Source organism: Camelina sativa, chromosome 16 (assembly GCF_030686135.1).
Source record: "Camelina sativa cultivar CO46 ecotype springtype chromosome 16, ASM3068613v1".
NCBI lineage: Eukaryota > Viridiplantae > Streptophyta > Magnoliopsida > Brassicales > Brassicaceae > Camelina > Camelina sativa.
Genome location: NC_141895.1, coordinates 15,119,339 through 15,142,173, shown reverse-complemented (window position 1 = coordinate 15,142,173; position 22,835 = coordinate 15,119,339). Strand labels below are relative to the sequence as shown.

Sequence of the window (22,835 nt, the reverse complement as noted above, 5' to 3'; positions counted from 1 at the left end):
CTAATTATCCTCAAAATAAAAGGAAATAAAATGATGTGAAAAGGGATTTACCAGATTTTTTTAAAAAAAATGTAAAACATTTAGATACAGAATTTACAAAAAGGCCAACTCAATTTCAAGCGGTTTGAAACTCTAACTTGATTGTAACATGTCAATTAGAAAATATCATGATGATTTTGATATGTTTTATAAACTTTAGTACTCATTATAAAACTATTTATAACAAAATCTACGGGTGGACATTTAGGTTCGGATAAGATATCTTGGCTTTCCAGATTTAGAGGTATAGAATATGTTCAAGTATTTCTAGATTTTGAATTTGGGTCGGATTTAAGGTTCGGATTCGGATTATCCGAAAATTCCCAAAACTCAAAATTGTAATATCTAAATACATACAAACTAGTCAAAAATACCCAAACTATCTAAAAACTTCAAAATAATTTTTACACAAATTTACGAAAAAGTAGTTTAAGGATTTGCTAAATTTTGAAAAAAAATTAAAAAAAAAATTGTAAAACATCTAAAGACTGAAAAGGCTAACTCAATTTCAAACTGTTTGAAACTGCAAATTGATTGTAACATGTCAATTAGAAAATATAAGGACGGTTTTGATATGTTTCCCAAACCCTAGTCCTTATCGGGAAATTTCTCATAACAAAACGCGTAAACGCATTAGCTGGCATCATCTTCCTTTTTTCTTTCTTTCTGGTAATTGTCTAATTTAAGAAAAAGAAACAAAACGCCCCCTCTAACTCAAGTAAATATACAAAATTACCCCGCTGACTTAGAGCTATATAAAATACCTTCACCTCTCGTCTTCTCCCCTTGTAACCCGTAAAGAAAAATATCTCATAGCTCTTTCCCCCCTTCCTTCATCAAATTCTCATAACCAAAAAACCAAAACAATCCCCAGAAAGCTTCGATCTCACGATCTGTCTTCCTTCTCCTAATCTGGTAACGTTTCGATTCTTGATTCATCTGATTTTATCTGATTGATTTCAATTTTTTTGTTTTCCCGATTACGAATCTAGATCTAGGGCTTTGATCCATGTCAATGAACAACCGTTTTTTTGGTTTTACGAATCTGTTGCTTCGTATGTTTTGATTTCGAGTAGTGATTACGAATCCGATGATCTCACCTTCCTGGATTGATTTGCTTTTTATGGATCTTATAAGAATCTCATCGAGATCCTTGATTTGTGTACAGGTTTCGAAATAGACCTTTGAATTTTAATTCGGAGTGAAGATGTCGTCAGACGCATTGAACATGACGCTTGATGAAATTGTCAAGAGGAGTAAGAGTACAAGGTCTGCAGCTGCAAAGTCTGCAAAGTCTGGAGGAAAAGGGATTTCCCAACGTGGACGTGGACGTGGTGGACCTGTAGCAGGTGGTGGAAGAGGAGCTGGACCTGTTCGTAGAGGTCCTCTTGCTGTTAACGCTCGGCCGTCGATAAACAAGGCAAGCTCGAAATCTTGATTGGAAATCTGAGTTTCTGTGTGCCACCAAATACCGAAGCATGCTATAAACTTTTAAGATGGATGGTCTCTAAAATGATGCATAAACCCTTACTTCTGATGATTACAAGAATATCTTAGCGTCTTCTAGTTTATGGGGGACAGTTTCTCTTAGAAAAAGCCTTGTTCCTGCAATTAGTAGTTTTTATTGGTTAAAATTCTGGGGACTTCTCGACAGGCATATGCATAGATGTGGAGAAGTTTTTGGTTGATATAGTTTTACGGAGGAGCTCCTCCACTAAGCTAAGTTGTCCACATAGGGTTATCTGGTGTGCAACACAGGGGAAAAAGCCTTAGGGGGGAAGTTCAGAAAATTTCACTTAACAATAAATATGATCTATGATGGCTTTAAGTGGGGAGATTTTGCACTATGCATGAAGTTCACGATGGTTCATCTGGAATTTCTTCGGAGTGTGATGGCTGTCTCAGTTTTTGTTTTCATTGGTCCAAGGACTTCGTTTTTTGGCTTCAGAGACTGACTGATAACACCAGTGTGATTCATATGAAGTTAGTCAAATTTGCATGTTTCCCTTCGTTTCATTTCGATGGTTCTTCACTACTTCCTGGAGATCTTTGCTTTCACTGCTTTAGTACTTTCAGCCAAATGGGTGTTTTCTCCTCTTCTAAGCAATTTGTTGATTAATGTGGCTTCAAGATTCTACAGACCCTTTTAGCTGACTTTATCTGTTCTACTGGATTAGCTTGCCCGCAGGAAGAGGAACTTGCCATGGCAGAATCAGAATGATTTGTATGAAGAAAGCCTGAGAGCTGTTGGGGTACCTGTAGTGGAAGTTGGAACTACAGTTTATATTACCAACCTTGATCAGGGAGTGACGAATGAAGATATAAGGGTATAGCTTGACATCTATGTTCCAGTGCTTTTGTTGTTTTTGGTTCTGAGGAGATTCCTTAAATTAGTTTGTACTTCCTATGCAATCTAGGAACTATATGCTGAGATTGGAGAGCTGAAAAGATATGCAGTTCACTTTGACAGGAATGGGCGTCCAAATGTAAGTTTTGTTTTATTTTTGCTCTGGTTTTATTTGTTGTTTACTGCATTGCTGCGATTTTTGACATATGATGTTCTGTGTCATACAGGGCTCGGCTGAAGTTGTGTATATGAGAAGAAGTGATGCAATGTTAGCTATGAAGAAATACAACAATGTACTCTTGGATGGAAGGCCAATGAGACTCCAGATTCTGGGTGGAAGTACCGAGGCTGCTCCTGTTGCTACTCGGGTTAATGTAACTGGATTAAATGGAAGGATGAATAGGAGTGTCTTCATTGGGTATGTTCCCATCTATTGGTCTGTTTTTTTACAACAGAATAGTTTTGCGTTTGTGCTGAAGTGAATATATCACTGGTTCTTGCAGACAAGGAGTAAGAGGTGGGAGAGTAGGAAGAGGAAGAGGTTCAGGTCCTTCTATGAGACGCCCTGCAGCGTAAGTGTTAAAAGGAGCTTGCATTGATTAATATGGGCGGAACGTGCATCGGTTATCATCTTATTCATATTGTTTATGTGTGGCAGCCAACAAAACCAACAGGGAGGTGGTGGTCGAGGCGGGCTTCGTGGTAGAGGCCGAGGTGCTGGTGGTGGCAGAGGGAATAAAAGCGGCCGAGGTGGAAAGAAGCAGGTGGAGAAGTCGGCTGCAGACCTTGACAAAGATCTCGAAAGCTATCATGCTGAAGCTATGAACATCTCTTAAGCAAAGCAAGACTTCACATTTGTCATGTACCTATTGTTCTTTGGCTCCTACTAATACCTCAGATGTGCCAAAAGTCTTGTTTGGTGTGGTTTCGTTTAGGATGCTTTGCTTTTGTTTTTCTCTTTTCTTGCTTCACTTTTACAGTCCATTCCTCTGGTTATTGAAGTAAAAGAGATTTAGTTTGTAAATGAAAAAAGCTGTTACTTTAGTTATTTGCTTCAATCTTTTTGCTTGATTCCAATTGCTAAATTGTGCTTGAGCTGAATTAGGTTGGCATAATTTATTTTCCTCCGAATTCGTCATTTTGTTTTCTTTTGAAAATGTTCCAACAACACTTGCCTTATATCTTAAAAACCAACAATGCGGAAAAAATTAAAGACCATTAGAATGTTTTCTTGTGTTTTTGTTGTGGACAAAAATTCGAATCCAACACAAACAGCCTCAACTCTAACTCCAATCCCACCCTAAGAAAGTTAAAAGAACCCTTCCCCGGAACCAAAAAAAAAACAATCTTTATGTCCGAATCACAAGACATTAGCAACGTTCAAAACTATCAATGCGAAAATGCTCCACATACCCCGACTATAATACAAATCGTTCTGTATTCCAGAGCTCGTCGTCGAATTTGCCGATGGTGCTGTTATGTTCACTGACGTCCCGTTTCTACCGTTACCGAGACTGCAATCCAATAGTAAAACAACGATTAAAGATTGGTACCGTTCTCTTTAATCTTAAAAACCAAAAGCTAATCAAGTGGACACGAAAACAAGTTTAAACACTTGGTACTTCCATGAATATGAATGTGCAATTAGGATAAACCAATCTGAAACCAACTAGCTTTCCAGATAAGGATATAACTGATAAAATTCCAACCATAACCGAAAATAAACCGTATAATAATCGAGTAACCGAAACCAAGATTAAACACAAAGAGTTAAATGAATTAGGATGTTTTACCTTCCTGCAAACACACATGTACCTGCATTTGAAACAACCAAGCAAGTAAGATTAGTTTTTTTGCTTAGTAACTGTCTCTAAAAAAATGTAATGTAAAATTAAATGAAGCTTGTTGTTACTTACTTGGATCAGTGGTAGTGATACTAGCAACTCCATTGAAGTCACAAGCATCAGGATTATTCCCAGTCTGATGATAATAAGTATCAAACGCGTAGTTAGCATGAGCGATCACATTATCCGGTTCATAACAAGCCTCTCCTTGTTTAATAGGTGAGCAATCTATCTTTCCAGGGCCACAAGCCCAATCAAGAGCTGCTTGAAGCATCTTCGGATCAGCACCTTCTCTTGCAGTACAGTAAGTCTGGTTCGTTGTATCGTTAGCTAGAACTGACCCCGAGTTAGTCAACCTAAGTATGTATGCTGGTTCACCATTTGCATTAAACAAACCCCAGTTCTTTTCTGATAAAGATCCTGGTTTCGTATCTTCGTTGTATAGCTCGTAAATGTAAGTACTCACAGCGATCCCGGGGCGCTTAGGAGTTCCGGTTTTGTTGAGAACATGTCTTATGAGGTTGCTGTTGTAAGTGTTGGCGTTATCAAGTGTAGCATCAGGCTCATTGGTCTCTCCTTTCGAAGGCCAGCCTGACTCAGTTACCAAAACCGGAACGTTTGTGAAGTTCAAGAAAGCCATAGCGAAGTAGGTCGCGTCAACCATTGCATCAAAGGCGTTTGAGTAACGAACAAGTGTGTTGGCATCAACAGCTTCTTTGTTTGGAGGAATCGGTTTGAAGAGCGCATAGTCTAGAGGAATCACGCCGTTCGACTGCATATAGTCGTAGTAAGGATACACATTCATCATCAGGTACGAGTTTGTGGACTGCAAGAAGCTTAGTAACGGGACTATAACCGGATTCAAGGAACGGTTAAAGAAGGCTTGCGAAGGAGGGAAAGGGTCAAGGATCAATGAAGTGGATAAAGGAGTGGAAACTTTGATCAAACGGTCAAGATTTGCAGAGAGCAAAGCAGCGTGAACGTTCTTGATAGCACTGACAAGAACAGGTGCTGCGTTAGAGAGACTGGTCAAAACCTCCGAGCCAACAGAAATGGCGGTTATAGTCGTGGCAGGGTAATGAGCAATGACATTGCGTTTAACCCAATTAGCTGCTGTTGAGTTGGATTGGCCAATGCCAAGAAGCTGGTCATTAGGAACTGAGATGATAACTTTGATCTTAGTGTTTGCTAGAGCAATGAGCATCCCGGGGTCAGCGTCATAAAGTCGGATATGACGAATCTGTTGAGCTTTTAAAAGAGCAACAACTTGTGTTGGATGTGGCATATCAGAAAGATCAGTCCCTATGTTCACTCCAATATAAGCACCTACAAAAATTGATTTCAACAAAAAAGCCATTTAGCATCAACATAACAGTTCGTAATCTTATCCATGTCAGAGAATACAATACATATCAAATCCATTAGAGAGATACAACAAGATATGGATTCCTAGACCATTACTGAACAAAAACTGTTTTGTCTGGTCAACACAGTAGGCATTGAATTATTTAGGGGACATTAAAAACAAAGCCCACCTGCTGCCAAACACATACTGCCCATTTAATATCATAACCTACCACTTTCTCAAACAGCACTCAATGAATCAAACACATAGATAAAACCAAACAATACATACAAAAATTACTTTACATTAAGAGAGCATCCAGATTTAAAGCTAGAAGAACATAAAACACATGCAAAGATTAAAACTTTCAAATTTGGGACTAAAAGATTGAATCTGAAACTTCAAGGACCAAGATTGAAATAGATACAAGAACTCACCTTCATCAGCTGGAGTAGGAGAAGGAGAAGGGGAAGGAGCAGCTGAAGAAAGAACTAAAAGAGAAAGAGACAGAAGTAGAAGAAGATGGAGAAGAGAAGCCATGGAAAGAGAGAGACTTTTTTTTTTGGAGAATCTAAGATAACCCAAAGAGACAAGAAACAGAGGAAGGGGTAAAAAGAATGGGGTTTTGAGTCTAAAAATGTTAACTTTGTGAACCCACAAAGAAAGGAATGAGGGAAATTGCGTGGGATGATGTATAGAGAGAAAAAATAGGGTTAAAGCTTTCTGAGGAGAAAAAGGACATGAAGAGAGAAAAAAAAGTTAGAAAATTTTGTTGATTATATCGAAAGAGAGAGAGAGAGACAAGACAGAGGTAACGGTGGAATGAACGGTTCAGATTTGATCTTGAGATTTCAAATGGTCAAAAATGAAATCTAACGGGTCTTGTGTAATCTTTTGTAGCTTAAATGAGACTTACAGAGTCAGAGTCAGAGAGTGGTACTGTGGGAAAGAAAAAGCCTAGAACTTTGGGTCATTAGTTCTTTTTTTTTTTTTTCTTAATTAGTAGTATTAATATGTTTGGTGTTTAGTTTTGAGTATATAAATAGTGTGAAACATAGTACACGAGAAACTATGATATACTAGTACAATTACAATTAGGAAAAAACTTAATAGTTGTAGTTTTAAAGAGCACAACTTTTGGTGTAAGAACAAGTTGTGTGCATTGGACAGCAAAATAAGATTGGTAACTACGAAATAGCCGTTGCCACTCTTTTGTTTGCTTCCCTCTCTTTCTCTCACTCCTTATTAGCTTTTGGTACCTTTTTGTTCTTGCTTTTATGATTTGTTCTGAAATTATCTATTAATGAATTGTTTTGTTTCCTTTTCCTCTAGTTGTGAGTTGTGTCACCCCTATGGTATAGAGCTTTATAAACAAAACGATGTATGTGTTTGGGATGAAGCTAACTTGATTGTGTATGTAATTTTGTTAAATCTTTTGACGTTTATATGGTCTTGTTGAATTAATTTAGAACTTAGTCTCTACAAAAATTAAATACTAAATATGAGGTGTTGGATATTTTTCCCTTTGCTTTTATATTACACAAGAGTATTTTTTTTTTTCCTTCTCCCCTTTGGGATAATTTTCAGAAAAACAATTTAATATGGTTTGTTACTGTGTTAGGAATGTAAAATGATATTTTATTTTAGTATTTTCTCTTTACTAGAAAAATATTGTTCACTAAATTATCATGTTGTTAATATTTTTTAGTGTTGCATTTTACACTTGCAAATAACAAAATAACAAGTTCCTTTGACTTCAAATTTCTTATAATTGTATGTTGGTAACTTTTAATAAGAAACACACATCGGATACTTGGTAGATTGATTTTCTTTAGTAAATTAAAATGCACATAAGGTAAACTATCTTCACTGTCTTCTTTTGTTCGATAATAAAATTTAGATTGTCAATCAAATTAGTGCTTACATTAAAACTCTAGATCTTCATATATAAATATATACTAAAACTTAAAAGTCTAAACATATTGAAAATTACCACAAAAATAAGTTTATATCTTTCCAGTACATCATCATATAATACAATACCTAAGTATTCATTTTAATTCCTTACAAATTCTTTGATATTTTTTTCAATTGGAAAATAGTGGTCTTTTTCTTTTCAAACAACTTTAATAACTTAGGTTTTGCTCAGCTTTCGCTCAATCTACACAACCTCATCAATCAAGGTAGTCGAGAACGAAGCTCTCATTGATTTTGAATTAAAAAGAAGGATGTAAAAGTCAAGAAATGTGGACTTCGTTTGGGAGCCGCAAAACACATTGTTCTTGATTTGAACCTGAAATATTTAATGTTTGACATACCTAATGTTTCTTCTGATTATGTGATCTAATGTTTTTACTGATTATGTGCAGGTTTATCAGTTTTAGAGGTCAACACTTCTCATTGATATGAGAAAGACGCGAAAATTTTATCCGTATATACATAAGACAGATGGATGCTATGTTGTAAAAGTTATCTGTTAATTATGGCATACGACTACATAAAAACATATTCTATATTATAAAGCATATGATAGTTTATCTCTTCATTTTCCAATTTTGTCACAAAACATCCCACACACATAGAATTATTTTGTTATATTTCTACCATTTTTTATATTATTTTTGTTTATGACCCTTTTTCATGAGTTACAACTTACACAGAAGCGTCACTAAAGATCTTATTCACGCTTCCAAAGTGAATCGGTTGAAATCGTGATAGAATCGGGATTTCTAAAAAAACAGAACTTGGAAGCGCAAATAAAAAATGGAAGCGTCAAATATATGACCAATACATTTGTAATTGACTTGAATTAGTGTATGTAGGTATTTTAATTCTGAGTAGAGTCCATAGTTATATGTTAATGGCGTTTGAATCAGAAGCACTGTTTTAGTCAAAAACGAGGGATTGGAAGAAGAAACGAAGAAAAAGCAACTAAGATTTTTAAATTACACATGTAGCTTTTGTATTTCCATTAACTTCAGAACTTGTATTTTAAAATTTGTATATATAAAAGAAATAAATAAAGACCTTGCACTACTTCACTACCCATGAGTGAACATGGTAATATGCACAAACTAGACTAATTCATAAATAAATTAAGAAACTAACCATGAGTGAACATGGCATACCGGATAAAATTTCACTAAGACATTGTTTTCCTTCTCTTTTTTATTTCTCTCTCCTCATCTATCTCCATTGCATCCACAACCATCCTCCCATAAATTTTGTTTCCTCAATCTCTCTCTCTGTCTCCATAGATCTAGGTTGTCAAGTGTTCTCCTATGTTCCCTCTTTTAAGTTTGGGTTTTTATACATAAAAATCACACCTATTTAAATATATGATCCTTCATTAAAACGACAACTTTCATTAAGAGTATATGATTATACATAGTAGTAGTTCATACTATCTAAAATGATCAATGTCATATAATACAATGTGAAAGAACAATTTCTCTTTTTTTGGGGCTAAAATGTCCATTTAACCTTTAGTCGCCTATTTGAAATTCAATGAATCTTTAGCCTTGCTACCTCTTCCTTTCCTATAACCTTTTGAGTCTTCAAATTTCTCATTTTTTCTATTTTTAGAGCTCTTGAGTAATAGGATCTCATCATTGTACCCTTCTATGGATCCTTCTGACAGTCCAACGCTTATCTGGTCATGATCGATATCCTCCCTTTTATAAGGTTTTTCTGAATTTTCAGTTCGATCGAAACAATGATGATTGGATCCTTCTACGTACTCAATCCAATCAAGGTAATCTCTCTTTGTAGCAAAATCAGAAGGACATTCATTTGATTTTTCGGATTGATCTACATGATTGCTTGGTTTAACAATATTGTCTTCATGTTGTTGTTTCTGACCATTTTTGCTAGAACCTTCGAGCTGGTCCACACGATTACCAGCACTTTTCCTAGTGGATCCTTCAGTATGGTCTGTACGATCACGACCCCCAATCAAATCTTCAAGATGATCCATATGACCATTTTTAACTGAGCCTACTAGTGGATCCATATCAACACGATATATGTTTCTAATCGGGCCCTCATCAAGTTGTTCCTTGCGTTCACGACCTTCATTCCTAACCGAACATTCAGATATGTGGGATCGATCTTGACCATCCACATGAATATTCTTTTCATATTCCTTCTCATTTAACATCAGCTTACGATGCTTGCACTCCATAATCTTTGTAACTTTAGGTGTCTCCTTTGTTTCATTAATTTCTTCACTTTCCGGTCTATGAATTTCGCAGAAAAGCTCTCCACAATCTTCATCTGACTTCATGGATCCGTCTTGCCGGAGCCGGTGCTTATTGAGCTTCATATATTTCATCGACAGTTTTTTGGTTATTTTCTTCATTTTCAACTTTTCTTTTAATCTCAATAATTGAAACTTTTTTTCTCCCCAACACCTTATAGGGTAATAAAAAAAATAAAAAAATGAAAAAGTTGTTTGTAAAGATAATGAATACCCAAAAAAAAGTAATTCACTTTGTGTATTTGCTATAATTTATTAATAATTGTTAATAATAAAACACGGTTTTAACTTTTAAACAGCACACAAATTGACAACTATCATGTCAAGATTTAACAAGAATTTACGATAACAACAAAACTATGTCCTACGTAGTACGTACGTGCCAATTTTTACCAGAATTTCAAGATTTTTTGGCAACTACCAAAACTAGAAATGAAGATAAAATAATGCTACAAGTAATACATATTTTTTTTGAAAATTTAGTAATTAATTTCCCCTATTTTAAGAATGTAAACCTATCTGGCTATATATGCATAGTGTATAAATCCTTCTGCCACATGTATACAGTTTTCTCTGTAGCATGAGTAAATCTAGCACTATATGTATTAATCTGGTTACAAAATAATAATTTGTTACAACGTATATGAACCAAACTGCATCATGTATAAGGTTATAGTTTTTTACAAAAAATAAGTTCATATATTGTATGTATAAATTATTCTACAATACATGTATAATGCGCGACTACAGATATTTCACATAAAAACTCAACTATTTACATTTTTTGGAATAGACTAGCTATATTAATATTATTGATTGATCAAATGAAAAGGAGTCGATTCTAGAATGAAATATAAAAAATAAACGATAATTAAACCAAGAAATATTATCTATTACTATTAACTAAAACATGGTTTAAGAAATTATAAATATTTTGTTATTTGAGCATATATATTATTATTATATAACATATACTTTTTAAAAAAGTCAACCAGTAAAAAAAAGTGCATAATACAAATGATCATAACATACTAATTAGACATTAATTTTACATAGAAACTTTAGAAAATCAAATAAAATGAAATAAAAAAAATCTTATAAAGTATATAAATAAACTTAAACGGAAGGAGTATATATTTGCACGAAATGAATAAAGTTCCCAAATTACATCAATTAATATGTCTACAAATGCTATAAATACAATCAGTACAAAGTAAAAAATAAATTCAAATGTGACAAACAAATCTTGATAACTACCCGAATTCTTAATCATAATTCATAAATGCTCATAGTACAATAATTTCATACATTAGGAATAAAGACAGGTGAATAGTTCATTAATTAAGGACTTGAACCAAGAACTGACGTGAGTCATAGCTTTTCTCATTTAGTGTGAGAACGTGAGAAAAAAACAAAGGGGTTGGTGCAGGATTTAGCACCCATGACATATCGATCTAAATCAAAGGTAAACCGAGTAACTTTGCACATTAACTAAATCGGAGAATCCCTTTTGAGCCAGCTAAACGGACCTATAAGCAGAAGCCCGACGAAGTTATTCGAACGAACTCCGAGACTGTCCCCTAAGTCCGACTTGATCATCAAAAAATGAAATTTACCATATTTTCAATCCGAGATTTGAGGAAAATAGACTTATCTTGTAATCAATGCATTCATATAAATAGAGGGGTATCTTCTGCTTGTAAAGCATCCAGAAATTAATACAATAACCTTAGTTCTTCTTTGTTCTTGAGCAAAAACCTAGCTTGTTTTCCAAGAGATTTTCTATTCCCTTTGTTCTTAAGCTTAGATCTGATTTTTTTAGAGAGAGTTTTTATTAAATTTGTTTTCCCTTTCAAACAAATTTATTGTGTGAAACCTAGTTTCTACAAAAGAATTTTGCCACAAGGATGTGAGACAACCCTATGGAAGAGGATTAGGGAATGGACAGTCAAGATTGTTCGGTCGATGTGTTTTCCGGAACAACCGTTCCAACCTACCGGAATCCTCCTTTTAGGCCAGAAGTTTCGCCTTCTCAGCTATCATCAGGTCAGTTCTTATTAGTTTTGAGATATATATACATTAAGAGGCCTTGACCATGTTCAATATCGTGAAAATAAATTCAAAGCAATTAGCTAAACTGATTATAATTGATAATAGATCTCAAACCGACATTACAAAACATATTGATGGATCCTAAGATATCTTGGGATCCATCTATCGATAGATCCAAAGACATAAGGAGTCAAAACCAATCATAACTACTGAATATGCACGTAACTTTGTTTTGGTACAAATAAAACCAGAAATGAATCTAGTAGCTTCATTTTGTTGGTCATGATCAGGTGTCGATCCTCACTAAAAGCACATATTTGTCAAAATTTAAAATTTGTACCTTACATCTCTTTTTCTCTTCTCTTGTTTTGCAGAACATGTGAGGAATGAGTACTCCAAGTATTTACCTCTATCAAAAGCAATAAGCCATGGAAACCTGGAAGGTGTAAGGGGCTTCCTAGATAACAATCCAGAAGCTTTGACGTCATGGATGTCTAGACATCTTAGAGACACCATTGCTCAAAGCTTGTAGTTGTGGGCAACTAGACATAGTCAAGAAGCTACTATTATAACGACCTGACACTTGAACAAATTTTGATACCGATGGAAACGTAATCCCATTCTCCCCTCACGCCGCTCTTAGTCGCTGCTATGACCGGGAATTTGGCTATTAAGGAGGCTTAGTAAAAAAAATGCCCTTAACTACCTGTGATTCCAAGCCGATTAGGCCAAGTCCACTCGCTGCAACGTTGCTTTAAAAAAAAAAAGAGTTTATTTTAATCATATATATATTTATTAATTTTTTGATTTATGGTAACCATTAAAATTTGACATCTGGCCATTTGTTATGAGCAACGTTTCTTGAGCAAGCAATTCAAACAACGATTCTCTATTTTTTTTTTCTCACTTATTATTATATATATTTTTTAACGCAACACTTTTGATTAGCATCTTCTAGTAGAGATGCCTTTAGGGTGTGTTATACCGTTTTTAAAGAAGCTACTGTAGAATATAGGGAAATGACTCGTTTTCTTTATTATAGAACCCCTCTTTCTTTTTTACTATCAGATAAAATAATTCTATAAATTTTGGGAAGTTTGTGAAATTTCTACAAATTAATTTAAAATATTGTAATGTGTCTAATAATGATATTTTGGGAAGTTTATGAAATGTGTGATATGATTGTCCACAAAACTTATTTTAGTGCTGTTTTAGGATATTTATCAAAAATCAAGCACACATCTAAAATTCAAAACACATAAATCTATTAAGAAAATGATACCTTCATTTGTAAAATTAGCTTTTTATCTAAGTTATTATTTTGGAAAAGTGTAAAAAAATAAAAAGTATAAAGTTCATCCATAATTAAAACATAACTTTAGACCCATTTAAAAAAAACAAATTATTCACATAAAGAAACAAAAAATGTTAAAAATGTTATTTTCTAAATGCCTCTTTAATAGAGCTTTCCATTAGAGAAAAAAAGAGAAAAGTGTCAATTTCTCAAATTTGTTTTCAAAATGTTTACTTTTCAAATTATTTGTTGAAAATGTGTGTACTTTACCAATTATGTCATTTATTTATCTCTTCAAAATAAATGTTTTTTAATATTTTCACCATTAAAAGATTTGAAGTATTTTTCAAAAAATCAAAAATAGATTATTTATACATTTTAGATATGTTAATTATTTACAGTTACACTATTAAAATTAATATTAAATTGTTCACCTTTTTGAAAATAATTAACCAAACTTCACGTCACCCATTTATCTTTGGCTATGCCTGATCCGCCGTTTTCCAACGAAGCTATGTCTGATCCGCCGTTCTCCGACGAAGCTATCTCTGATCCGTCGTTCTCCAACGAAGCTATGTCTGATCCGTCGTTCTCGGACGAAGCTAACCCTGATTCGCCGGTGCGTTATTGTGATCCGCGGTTACCTGACGATAGTATATATGGACCAGACTTCGATTCATACATAAGTAGTTAAGTACGTAAGATCACAATAACCTAAATCTAAATATAATCTTTCATCTGTTATATGGTATTCATCATGATCTTATTTTAATATTTCCCAGTCTCGTAATTGTGTATCTGTTCTCCTTTCGCAGATGGTAAGACATGTGTCTTATGGAACGTCGAGGATTACCCAATCCCTTCTGGTTCCGATGATCCTGTTTCCATGGGGAAGAAAATCAAAGCAAAACTCGTGGAGGCGAAGTATCTTGGGGAAGTGTCAATCAAGGCTTACGTTGATACGTTGTCGGATGAACTGCAACAGAAGTTCGATGATGCTGGTATCTCAGTCAGTCTCATACCGCAAGGTGAATGAATATATATATATATATATATATATATATATATATATATAATTCCATTACTTTTTCAACGTTTATGTATTTATTATTTATTTTCTTACTTGCGTTACATTTTTTGGTAGCTAGGGTGTGCATTCGCGAAGTCTACTCCGCTGATAGTGGACGCTTTGGGGTGGGCATTGGATAATCCTGCACCAGCAAATATGATTGTACTCTCAAACAACTTGGCAGAATTAGGAACAATTATGCATTTTGAATGTATGTACAGGGTTGGTTACGGAATTGTTTTACCCGATACGAATTGGCTACCTCCTGACACGGATTGGCTACCTCCTCTAGAAAAGTCAACCTGGTTTTTGGAGGACATATTTGTTATATGAAGCGGTAGAGAGAGGATACTCTTACCGTGGGTTCTCCTAAACAATGTGAGAGAAAAAAAAAAAAAGAAAGAAAGAAAGAGGCCTCTAATTTCTAGGGAAATGATGAAGGATCTTTGGGAGCTCAAAAGTTTGTATTTGTTGATGAGTTGGAACGTTCTTGATTAGTCTTCCAACATGTGGCCTTTTATCTAGCAATATATGTTGAGACTGCTAATGATAATTATTCGGTTTCTCCCCATTCCATGTCCATATTGTCTAAAGCCCAAAAGAATGTTTTTCTATTCCTATTTCCCATCAACATATATATATATATATATATATATATATTTATACTCATGAGAAAAAAAAAATTGTTGAATAGGTTTACGAATCTGTTTCTGATGATATGCCTTTTGTTGAGAATGCTGATGTCTCTACGCATGGAATCAAAAGCCTAGTCGGAAATGGAATTGAAGCGAGTCGGAAATGGAATGGGGAACATAAACTCTTACTGAGGCAAAGAATTTAATTAAGAATATATTCAGCCTCAAGGCTTAAGTATTGGCTGCATAAAGCTCCTCAGCCACACAACTCACATATATATGCGTTTTTTTTCTTTCAGAAAAACTGAATAAGGTTAAGACACCAGACCAAATTATACTGATTAATATATAGCAAACTTGTACACATAGTAGGAAGAGGCATTCATATACAAAAAAGACTGTTTGATCTCGATCATAAAAGCAAGCATCCATTCAAGTAGAACAGGGTTGCGAAATGCTTTAATCCAAATTGAGCAAAGTATTTACTACCACAACACTGAAACCTTTATTCAACAAAGTTGCACGAACATCAGAGAACTTGGTGCCTTGTCCAAAGTTTTCGTTACTCGGGATTACCACCGGATTTCCTGTCTTGCGGTGAAAGGCGCTCAGTACAAACGTCCAAAGAAGAAAGCTGATTAACACAGTGTTAAATTTTGCATTTCTATCCCCTATAATCCAATAGGCATATTGATTATATATTTAATCATATATATATATATATATATATATAAGAGGTTTTTAAGTAAAAGAATTCATCTTTGCTATCTCGAGTTTCCTATAAACGTCAAAAAAAAAAGGAAACTTGTGGGATCTTTGAGCAATCCTCAAAAACCCATATCACAAGTGTAGGCATATCTGCGAGGTTTGACAAAGCGGAGAGCCAATAAATAATTACAAAAATAATCAGAGATCAGTAAAATTATTAATTAAATTTGTGATAGATCGATAAGAAAATCATACTCATGTTTGCACTGTTGGGCTCCGGGAAAATAATACCTGACATGTTTAATTTTTGCAACGAGGAGTTATCAAGAGAGACTTTCTGAATTTTAGGGTTACATGTAGGGATGTTAAAAAAGGGTTAAAGGTTAAATAAATCAAAAGTAAATTATATGAATAAAGAGATTTTTGGGCTAATACAAGGCTTTTATTAAAACATTTCGAGTTAAAAGCCCTATTACAGAATTTTAAAGTCATATACCCATGTTTGCACTGTTGGGCACGGGATGTTAAAATAAATAAAGCCCTGAACCAAATAAAGAGATTTTCAGGCTTTTTATAAAAACATTAAGAGTTCTTTTTTTTTTCTTCTTCTTCAACCAAATCCCTAACTCTTCTTCTTCAATTCTTCTATTTTGATCCCTTCTTGGGAAAAAAGTTAGATTTTTTTTATTTTTATTTTTTTTATTTCATATCCGGTCTCTTTCCTAGATTGTTCACCAATTGCTCGACGAAATTACTCAAATAGGTTGACTTTTTGTTCATAGTTCAATTGTCGTCGCCCCTGAATTTTTTTTGTGTGAGTATTAGCATATATTAGGTGGAACTACTTGCAATGGGTTGAACAAAATTGATTGAATAGCATTCAAACAAATTTCCTTTATAATTTGTTAAATTTTCTTGGTTGAAATGAATTGAATAATTTTTCCAACTTCTTCATCTCAAATTGTTAAACAAAAATTGGATGAATGCTCTCATTCAACCCTTTCATCCTTTTGCATGTAATAGAATATTAATCAAATCGATGCAAATCAATTTGATCACAGTTTCCTTTGTCTCCAGATTATATAGATATCAAATTACCGATCTTAGGATTTGAATATAATCAAATTAGTAATATGCCAATCAATAATGAATATTAGTGCAGATTTTTTGCCATATGTATTAACCATATGTATTAGGAGTAAGATTTTTTTCTTAAAGATTAATTTCCTTTTCTATGACTTTTTCCTATGTTAATTTAACTTTTTTATAGAGTAATTAAAATGCTGTTTTGGCCTAATTTAACATTTTTTTATATCTATATTAACATTTTTGAAGTACATTTTGGTTTATGCCCTTGAAATTTATTTTATTTAATTTGTTTTTTTGCAACATTAACCCCTACACACTTTCCTAAAATAACATTTCTATTTAATTAACCCCTACAGATTTTTCTAAAATAACATTTCTACTTAATTAACCTCTACAGATTTTCCTAAAATAACATTTCTACTTAACTCAATTAATGGAACTATATTAATCGATCAAATTTATTTATGTTTATTGTCATACACAGCATGACACTATCATTTAAGAGATCGAGAATAAATGCTCAAAACTTATTTTAATACATCTTTATGATAGTTGAATGTAAATCGAGGGACTTTGAGAAACAAAAGATTACATTCTCAATTATACTTATGACGAAGATAACGTTCATAAACACGATAATCCAAATTAAGAAAATCAAATTTTAGCAAATATATAACTTTGTAAGCAAGAAATACATTTATTTCAGTATATATCTCCTTTAGAAACTGAATATTGTTCTGCAATATTTTTAACAACTCAAATAGGCATACAAAAAAATCTCATGTTTATTTGTTGTTTATGATGAGGATTTTAGCCATACTTCCGTCTTTCTATTTTAGCTGTTTATATTATTTAATGTTAAATTCACTACTCCAATGTGAAATTCACTACTATAATGTTAAATTATTTTAATACTTCAAATAATTTAATATTTTAACTATAATTACAATACCCTCATCAAATCTTCTACTTATCAATATGTTAACTACACATGGAGATTTAATAGGAAAAGGAAACATGATATACTACACCTACACTCATAATTAGTGGCGTACTATATTACTAGCATATATTATAACTACTTCCAAAATTGTAATATTTTCAAGATATTGTATACTTGATCACCAAGATTATCTGTACATATTCACACAAAAAAACCCTACGATCTCTTTAAAGTTTAAACACTATAAATACGTTCAGTTTACAACAGCTAATATCACCGAATCCATTTCTCACTTTTTCATAACAAATACGCAAAAAAAATTCACTACTCCAATGTTATTATATATGTTATTATTTGCTACTTCTTATGTGATCCGTTACTTCTTATATTTTCTTTGTTTCATATGTTAGTATATATTTCTTTGTTTTCATCCTGTTATCCGTTACTATTAGTCTATTGCTTATTATGTGATCCAACTATCATTATGATAATATTCACTGATTATTATTGTTATTTGTTTAGGAGATGTTTGCACTGGAAAGACTTATGCTACTAAGTTTCCTGAGTGTCCCAGTTTTTATATTCCACCGGTACACCTCCTGCTGCATCTCCTGGTCAAAATTATCTTAATGTTGAACTTGGAAGTATTCCATTGGTTGATCAGAATGATCCAGAGGTTGTTGATGGAGCTTTGATTGATACAGCTCGTGTTCTACAAACTCTTTCTGGGGTAGTTCATCGTTTGACTCAGAATCATCCCATGTCAAAGATGCTATGATTAGTTTTTAACTTGTATACTCTTCAAGCAGGGGGAGAAGGATCAGTTTACGGGGGAGTATGTCTCAGTTTGCGGGGAGCATCAAGCTAGTATGTTGTTTTGATTGTTTTAAACGCTAAGAACTTCTTTTTGCATTTTGACTTTGGCTTTTTGGGATGTTTTTGTTGTGTTAAAATTTGAAGGATTGTCAATCAGAATTTTGATAAGTTTTGTGTGTGAAGGTTTAGTATTGCTAAAAATTATAGATCATGGATGTTTGAAGGAGCATAAAGTTAAAAAGGGGGAGATTGAAGATGCATATATTGACATAGATGATGTACTAAGACATAAGTAGTACAAGATGTGGATCAGCAGGTTCAAGTTCAAGAAGGAAATCTATTAAGGCGGTCAAGCGAAGACTCGAGAAGCAAGGAGAAGGTTCTAGAAGACTAAAGACTTTCTTGTAATAAAGATAAAAGGAAGTTTTGTGAAGATTGTTAATTTCCTAAATTATAAAAAAGAAATTAACAATTCCTAATTTGAACAGAATTGGAAATTAGCTTATTGTGTGGCTAAGTCCAATTAGTATAAATAGAGGAGGCTTGGTTTGAGAAAGATCAGCATTTCATAGATTGAGAGATCTTAACGTTTGAATCTTAAACTTCAAGAAATAATAGTTTGAAGATTCAAAACATGCTAGAAAGAATATGATTAGAAAATCGAGTTAAAAAGAAACCTTGTAAAAACTTAGTTTCTAACAAAATGAAAGAATTGTTTGTTTTCATGTGTGATCCTTTGTTCCAAAAGCTAAATCACACAGCTCTTGCCTTTTCACTACTGCGATGATATTTTTAAACTAGGTCTGATGATCTCTTTGTCCTTTAAAAATTATTTTATTATTTTAAATAATTAATTAATATTTAACAAATCATTGATACTAGTTTTAAAAAGCTCATTTTTATCTCTCTCTCTCTCTCTTACAATACAAGCCTTCACTGTGGTTGAATCGAAAGCTATGTCTCAGGTAATTTCAATCGCTCTTTCTTAGAAGAAATTCCGGTTACATGATCTCTGGGTTGTTATAAAGATTTTTCCTTTATCGTGATTCGATTAGGGTTTCAAATTTTACAATCGAGGGTCTGACCTTATTTGGATTCTTTCTCTGTTCGAACGATCTAGATATGATTTGTGAGTATTTTGCTGTAACAATGATCTGTGGTTGCATCAAATCTATTAAAATTACTAGACGTGAGAACTTGATTTGGTAAAATACTAGTGAGGAACACAGATATGATCATGAACATAGATCTGTGAATCTGAACAAAGGGGTTTGGTCGTGTCTTGTGTTCACTTTTATTAGCTGAATCTGATTCTTGAGTAGGCTAGAGCCGTTTTAAAGGTTCTTTTTTACGCCTTGTCTCGTTCGTTGATCTTAATGTTGCACACAAGTGTGTTTAATTTTTACTGTTTCTTTTCGAGTTAAGACCGTTGTGCTCAGAGTGGCTATGACATGCGAGGGATGTGTTGGAGCTGTGAAAAGAGTCCTTGGGAAAATGGAAGGTTAGTTTTTTCTTTTCTCTTTGGCTAATTGATGTTATGGTTTGTCTCATTTTCAAGCATTTTTGAGATTGTCAATCTCGCGTAATCTGCAATGTTTTCAGTCTTTTGCTTGGATTTCAAAAGCATGTACATCATCTCTTCACTTGGTTTTTCTTTGATACAGGTGTGGAGTCGTTTGATGTGGATATAAAGGAGCAGAAAGTGACGGTGAGAGGCAACGTGCAGCCGGACGCTGTTTTGCAGACGGTATCCAAAACCGGAAAGAAAACAGCTTTCTGGGAAACCGAGGGTGAAACTGCCAAGGCCTAAGGAGAGAAGCAGAGCATTTTCATGTGTCTCTGTTTTGTTTTAATAAAATCTATGTGGAGTCCTGTTGAGTGTTGATCTCTGGAGCTACCCCTTTTCTGTTTTAGTCATTGAGTTGTTGTCTTTTTTGTAACATTTGTTTTTATCAGACCTCCTATACATTACCTATCACTGGTCGCGGTTTTGTTTAGCAACAAACAAGTTTGAGACAATGTACCAAACGATGAAAATATTTGAGATTACCGTTAGTTGTTCTGTGTCAATGTTATCTTCAGTTTTGTCCAAACAAGCACAAGCAGCTATAGATGGGCTTAGTGTTGGTTTAACATAGAGAACATATCTGATAAAGCCTTGGCCGAAAACTAAAAGAGATGCAAAACTGTGTATTTTGATTCTTCTTTTTGGGATTATGCACCTATTGTCTCATGTTGTGGTGCTTGGTATAGATAGATAGAATAGCGTGGGCCGCTCTGTTTGAAGCATCATTTTTTAAGGTCCATTATGTAAAACCTTTTTCTTGAGCCATTAGCCATATGACATTTATTTATCAACTATGTATATATATATCTTATTATATAAAGTTGGGTTTTCAGAATTAGCCATTAATAAGATCATGACACGTATCAAGTATATTGATAAGATGTTGACATGTGTCAAAAATTATTATTTTTCAAAACAGTTAATTAAGATAATAACATTAAATCTATATAAAATTTATATGTTTATATCTAAAAAGAAATTTCATAAATCAAAAGGAAAATTAACAAAAGTAAAATATTTTTCATTGTATGCTAATTATATTGTAAGTGTTTTCTCAATTAGATTTTGACATGTATAAACAAAAAAATAATTTATTAAACATGTATATTATTATTAATCAATAAATAGAGAATAACAAATCTAAAAGATATAACATAAGTTATGTCAGAAGAATTATTATTTTTGAAACGTAATAGGACAGCTAATTAAGAACATAACATTATTATATCTACATAAATTTACATATTTATATTGAAAGCCTAAATTATTGATTTTTGCTGATATAATTTTGCCGATCTATTGTGGGTCTTTGATTCGTGCAGGTTTTTCAATGGAAGCTATCATATGCAGTGAAATGGAATCAAAGTATATAAAACCCGCTAAATTAATCGAGGATGGAGACACTGATGGAAGTTCCAAAAGTGATTCTACAGTTAGTAGCGTTATAAGTTTCGAAGATTAGTCGATGATTGATGTTTCTGATCAAAATCTACAGTATTCTCTTCTGGATAATGTCAATGATTCTGGTACTGAAACAAAAGCTACTTGATCGAGTAATTGAGAAGCGATTTTGAAATTTGGGAAGTTAGAACGGTAAACCGTTTTAAAATTGGTTTCAAACCGGATTTATGTGGTTTTTTTATCGGAGTTGATTCATAAACCGTTTAAACCCAGATATATAGAGAAATATATGAGGACTTTTGATTCGGGAAGAAATAAGTTGAGAACTTATATTAGAGAATATTTGAGACAAAGTCGTAGTTTTGGTACAATACGATACTTATGCGGAGTAAACAGGTCATCCATCCTTTAACGTGATTATGACATATGCCATGTCTTGGATTGTTTATAAATTTTTTATTTTGTATATCTGGATTATCTAAGACTTATCTATACCATCATGATTATAATATTCATTTTTTTTTACTATGTTATATGAACTTTCTTTCAATTTCTCAATACAAAATTTTTATTGGATTGGTAATAAAATCATTGTACTCGAGTAGATAATTTTCACCAGTTGTTCATTCAAAATATCTTTGGAGTTAAAAAATTCATGGTTAGAAAAATTATGTCACAAAACAATTTTAGTAATTATAAGAACTAAAATTATGCCAAAATGAAAGTAAAATAACATAAAATTTGTTTAAATTGTTAAAACATTTTATAGGTGGTGCTAAAGAGCATACTTTAACAGTAAAATAATTTTGGGTGTAAGAGCATATTTTTATCGGTAAAACTTACAGTAAAATTGAACGTGGTTATTAATTATATGTTGCTTTGATGAATTCTTTGCATGTAAAATATTTTGTAATAAGTTGTGAAATGTTCTTGAAATTTGACATTAATAATATTTGTAATGATGAGTATTTGACAAAAGTTTTGGTGGGATATAATTTAACTTTAGATTATTGTAATAATTATTATAATATATTTTAAATATAAAAATATAAATAAGTGTATGAAGGTAAATATAAATATAATTTTTTCCTCTAACTAAAATTATTTATATATTTACTTCAGGAAATAAAATTTCTTTTTATATTTTTTAAAAATTGTTTAGGGTTTAAGATTTATTTTCTTCAACAATTTTAAAATCCACACATCGTGCGGACCCTTATCTAATATATATATATATATATATATATTAAGAAAACTCTTCCATTGGTTGTCAAATCGAAGGAGTTTACAAAGAAACATCAACAATTCTTAATTTAGAAGCGTTAATCAGCCTATCATATAATTGTTTTAGATTATGAAAATAAGCTCAAAGCAAGCCAAACTTGTCATAAAGGTTGGAGAAAGAAGACTGACTACTCATCAGGAGAC

At 33.0% G+C, this 22,835-nt stretch overlaps 4 protein-coding genes and 1 long non-coding RNA gene across 6 annotated transcripts; 2 read left to right on the top strand and 3 right to left on the bottom strand.

Annotated features, from left to right (window-relative positions):
* The first annotated feature begins 714 nt into the window (after positions 1-714).
* LOC104750409 (THO complex subunit 4C) lies at positions 715-3,430 on the top strand. The gene is made up of 7 exons (XM_010472200.3): positions 715-954; positions 1,208-1,459; positions 2,217-2,366; positions 2,457-2,525; positions 2,614-2,804; positions 2,890-2,958; positions 3,045-3,430. Exons 2-7 carry the CDS (start codon positions 1,247-1,249, stop codon positions 3,220-3,222), a joined length of 870 nt encoding a protein of 289 aa, XP_010470502.2. The 5' UTR covers positions 715-954; positions 1,208-1,246; the 3' UTR covers positions 3,223-3,430.
* A 153-nt stretch (positions 3,431-3,583) lies between these two features.
* On the bottom strand, positions 3,584-6,725 carry LOC104750408 (glucan endo-1,3-beta-glucosidase 2). Its single transcript, XM_010472199.2, has 4 exons — positions 6,013-6,725; positions 4,303-5,556; positions 4,180-4,201; positions 3,584-3,900 (listed from the first exon to the last, which is right to left on the bottom strand). Exons 1-4 carry the CDS (start codon positions 6,113-6,115, stop codon positions 3,747-3,749), a joined length of 1,533 nt encoding a protein of 510 aa, XP_010470501.2. The 5' UTR covers positions 6,116-6,725; the 3' UTR covers positions 3,584-3,746.
* A 2,293-nt stretch (positions 6,726-9,018) lies between these two features.
* Positions 9,019-9,970, bottom strand: LOC104750407 (uncharacterized). The gene has a single exon (XM_010472197.3). It carries the CDS (start codon positions 9,933-9,935, stop codon positions 9,069-9,071), a length of 867 nt encoding a protein of 288 aa, XP_010470499.2. The 5' UTR covers positions 9,936-9,970; the 3' UTR covers positions 9,019-9,068.
* A 1,991-nt stretch (positions 9,971-11,961) lies between these two features.
* Positions 11,962-14,867, bottom strand: LOC104750406 (uncharacterized). 2 transcript variants are annotated; one of them, XR_015585370.1, is made up of 4 exons: positions 14,493-14,854; positions 14,303-14,390; positions 13,614-14,155; positions 11,962-12,637 (listed from the first exon to the last, which is right to left on the bottom strand). It is a non-coding gene; the product is annotated as an uncharacterized LOC104750406 (long non-coding RNA). The 2 variants fall into 2 exon arrangements; XR_002035903.2 differs by lacking the exon at positions 11,962-12,637 and having other exon boundaries at positions 13,505-14,155; positions 14,493-14,867.
* A 4,286-nt stretch (positions 14,868-19,153) lies between these two features.
* On the top strand, positions 19,154-20,494 carry LOC104750405 (copper transport protein ATX1). Its single transcript, XM_010472196.3, has 3 exons — positions 19,154-19,404; positions 19,865-19,940; positions 20,104-20,494. Exons 1-3 carry the CDS (start codon positions 19,396-19,398, stop codon positions 20,247-20,249), a joined length of 231 nt encoding a protein of 76 aa, XP_010470498.1. The 5' UTR covers positions 19,154-19,395; the 3' UTR covers positions 20,250-20,494.
* Positions 20,495-22,835: the final 2,341 nt, after the last annotated feature.

Excerpts from the sequence above, each read along its gene's own strand:
- LOC104750407 (XM_010472197.3), bottom strand. The coding sequence starts at position 9,935 with ATGAAGAAAATAACCAAAAAACTGTCGATGAAATATATGAAGCTCAAT.
- LOC104750409 (XM_010472200.3), top strand. The coding sequence starts at position 1,247 with ATGTCGTCAGACGCATTGAACATGACGCTTGATGAAATTGTCAAGAGG. Across the intron at positions 2,367-2,456 it reads TGACGAATGAAGATATAAGG|GAACTATATGCTGAGATTGG; the intron begins GTATAGCTTGAC and ends TATGCAATCTAG. Across the intron at positions 2,805-2,889 it reads AATAGGAGTGTCTTCATTGG|ACAAGGAGTAAGAGGTGGGA; the intron begins GTATGTTCCCAT and ends TGGTTCTTGCAG.
- LOC104750405 (XM_010472196.3), top strand. Across the intron at positions 19,941-20,103 it reads AGTCCTTGGGAAAATGGAAG|GTGTGGAGTCGTTTGATGTG; the intron begins GTTAGTTTTTTC and ends TCTTTGATACAG.
- LOC104750408 (XM_010472199.2), bottom strand. The coding sequence starts at position 6,115 with ATGGCTTCTCTTCTCCATCTTCTTCTACTTCTGTCTCTTTCTCTTTTA. Across the intron at positions 5,557-6,012 it reads TCCTACTCCAGCTGATGAAG|GTGCTTATATTGGAGTGAAC; the intron begins GTGAGTTCTTGT and ends CAATTTTTGTAG. Across the intron at positions 4,202-4,302 it reads TATCACTACCACTGATCCAA|GTACATGTGTGTTTGCAGGA; the intron begins GTAAGTAACAAC and ends TTTCAAATGCAG.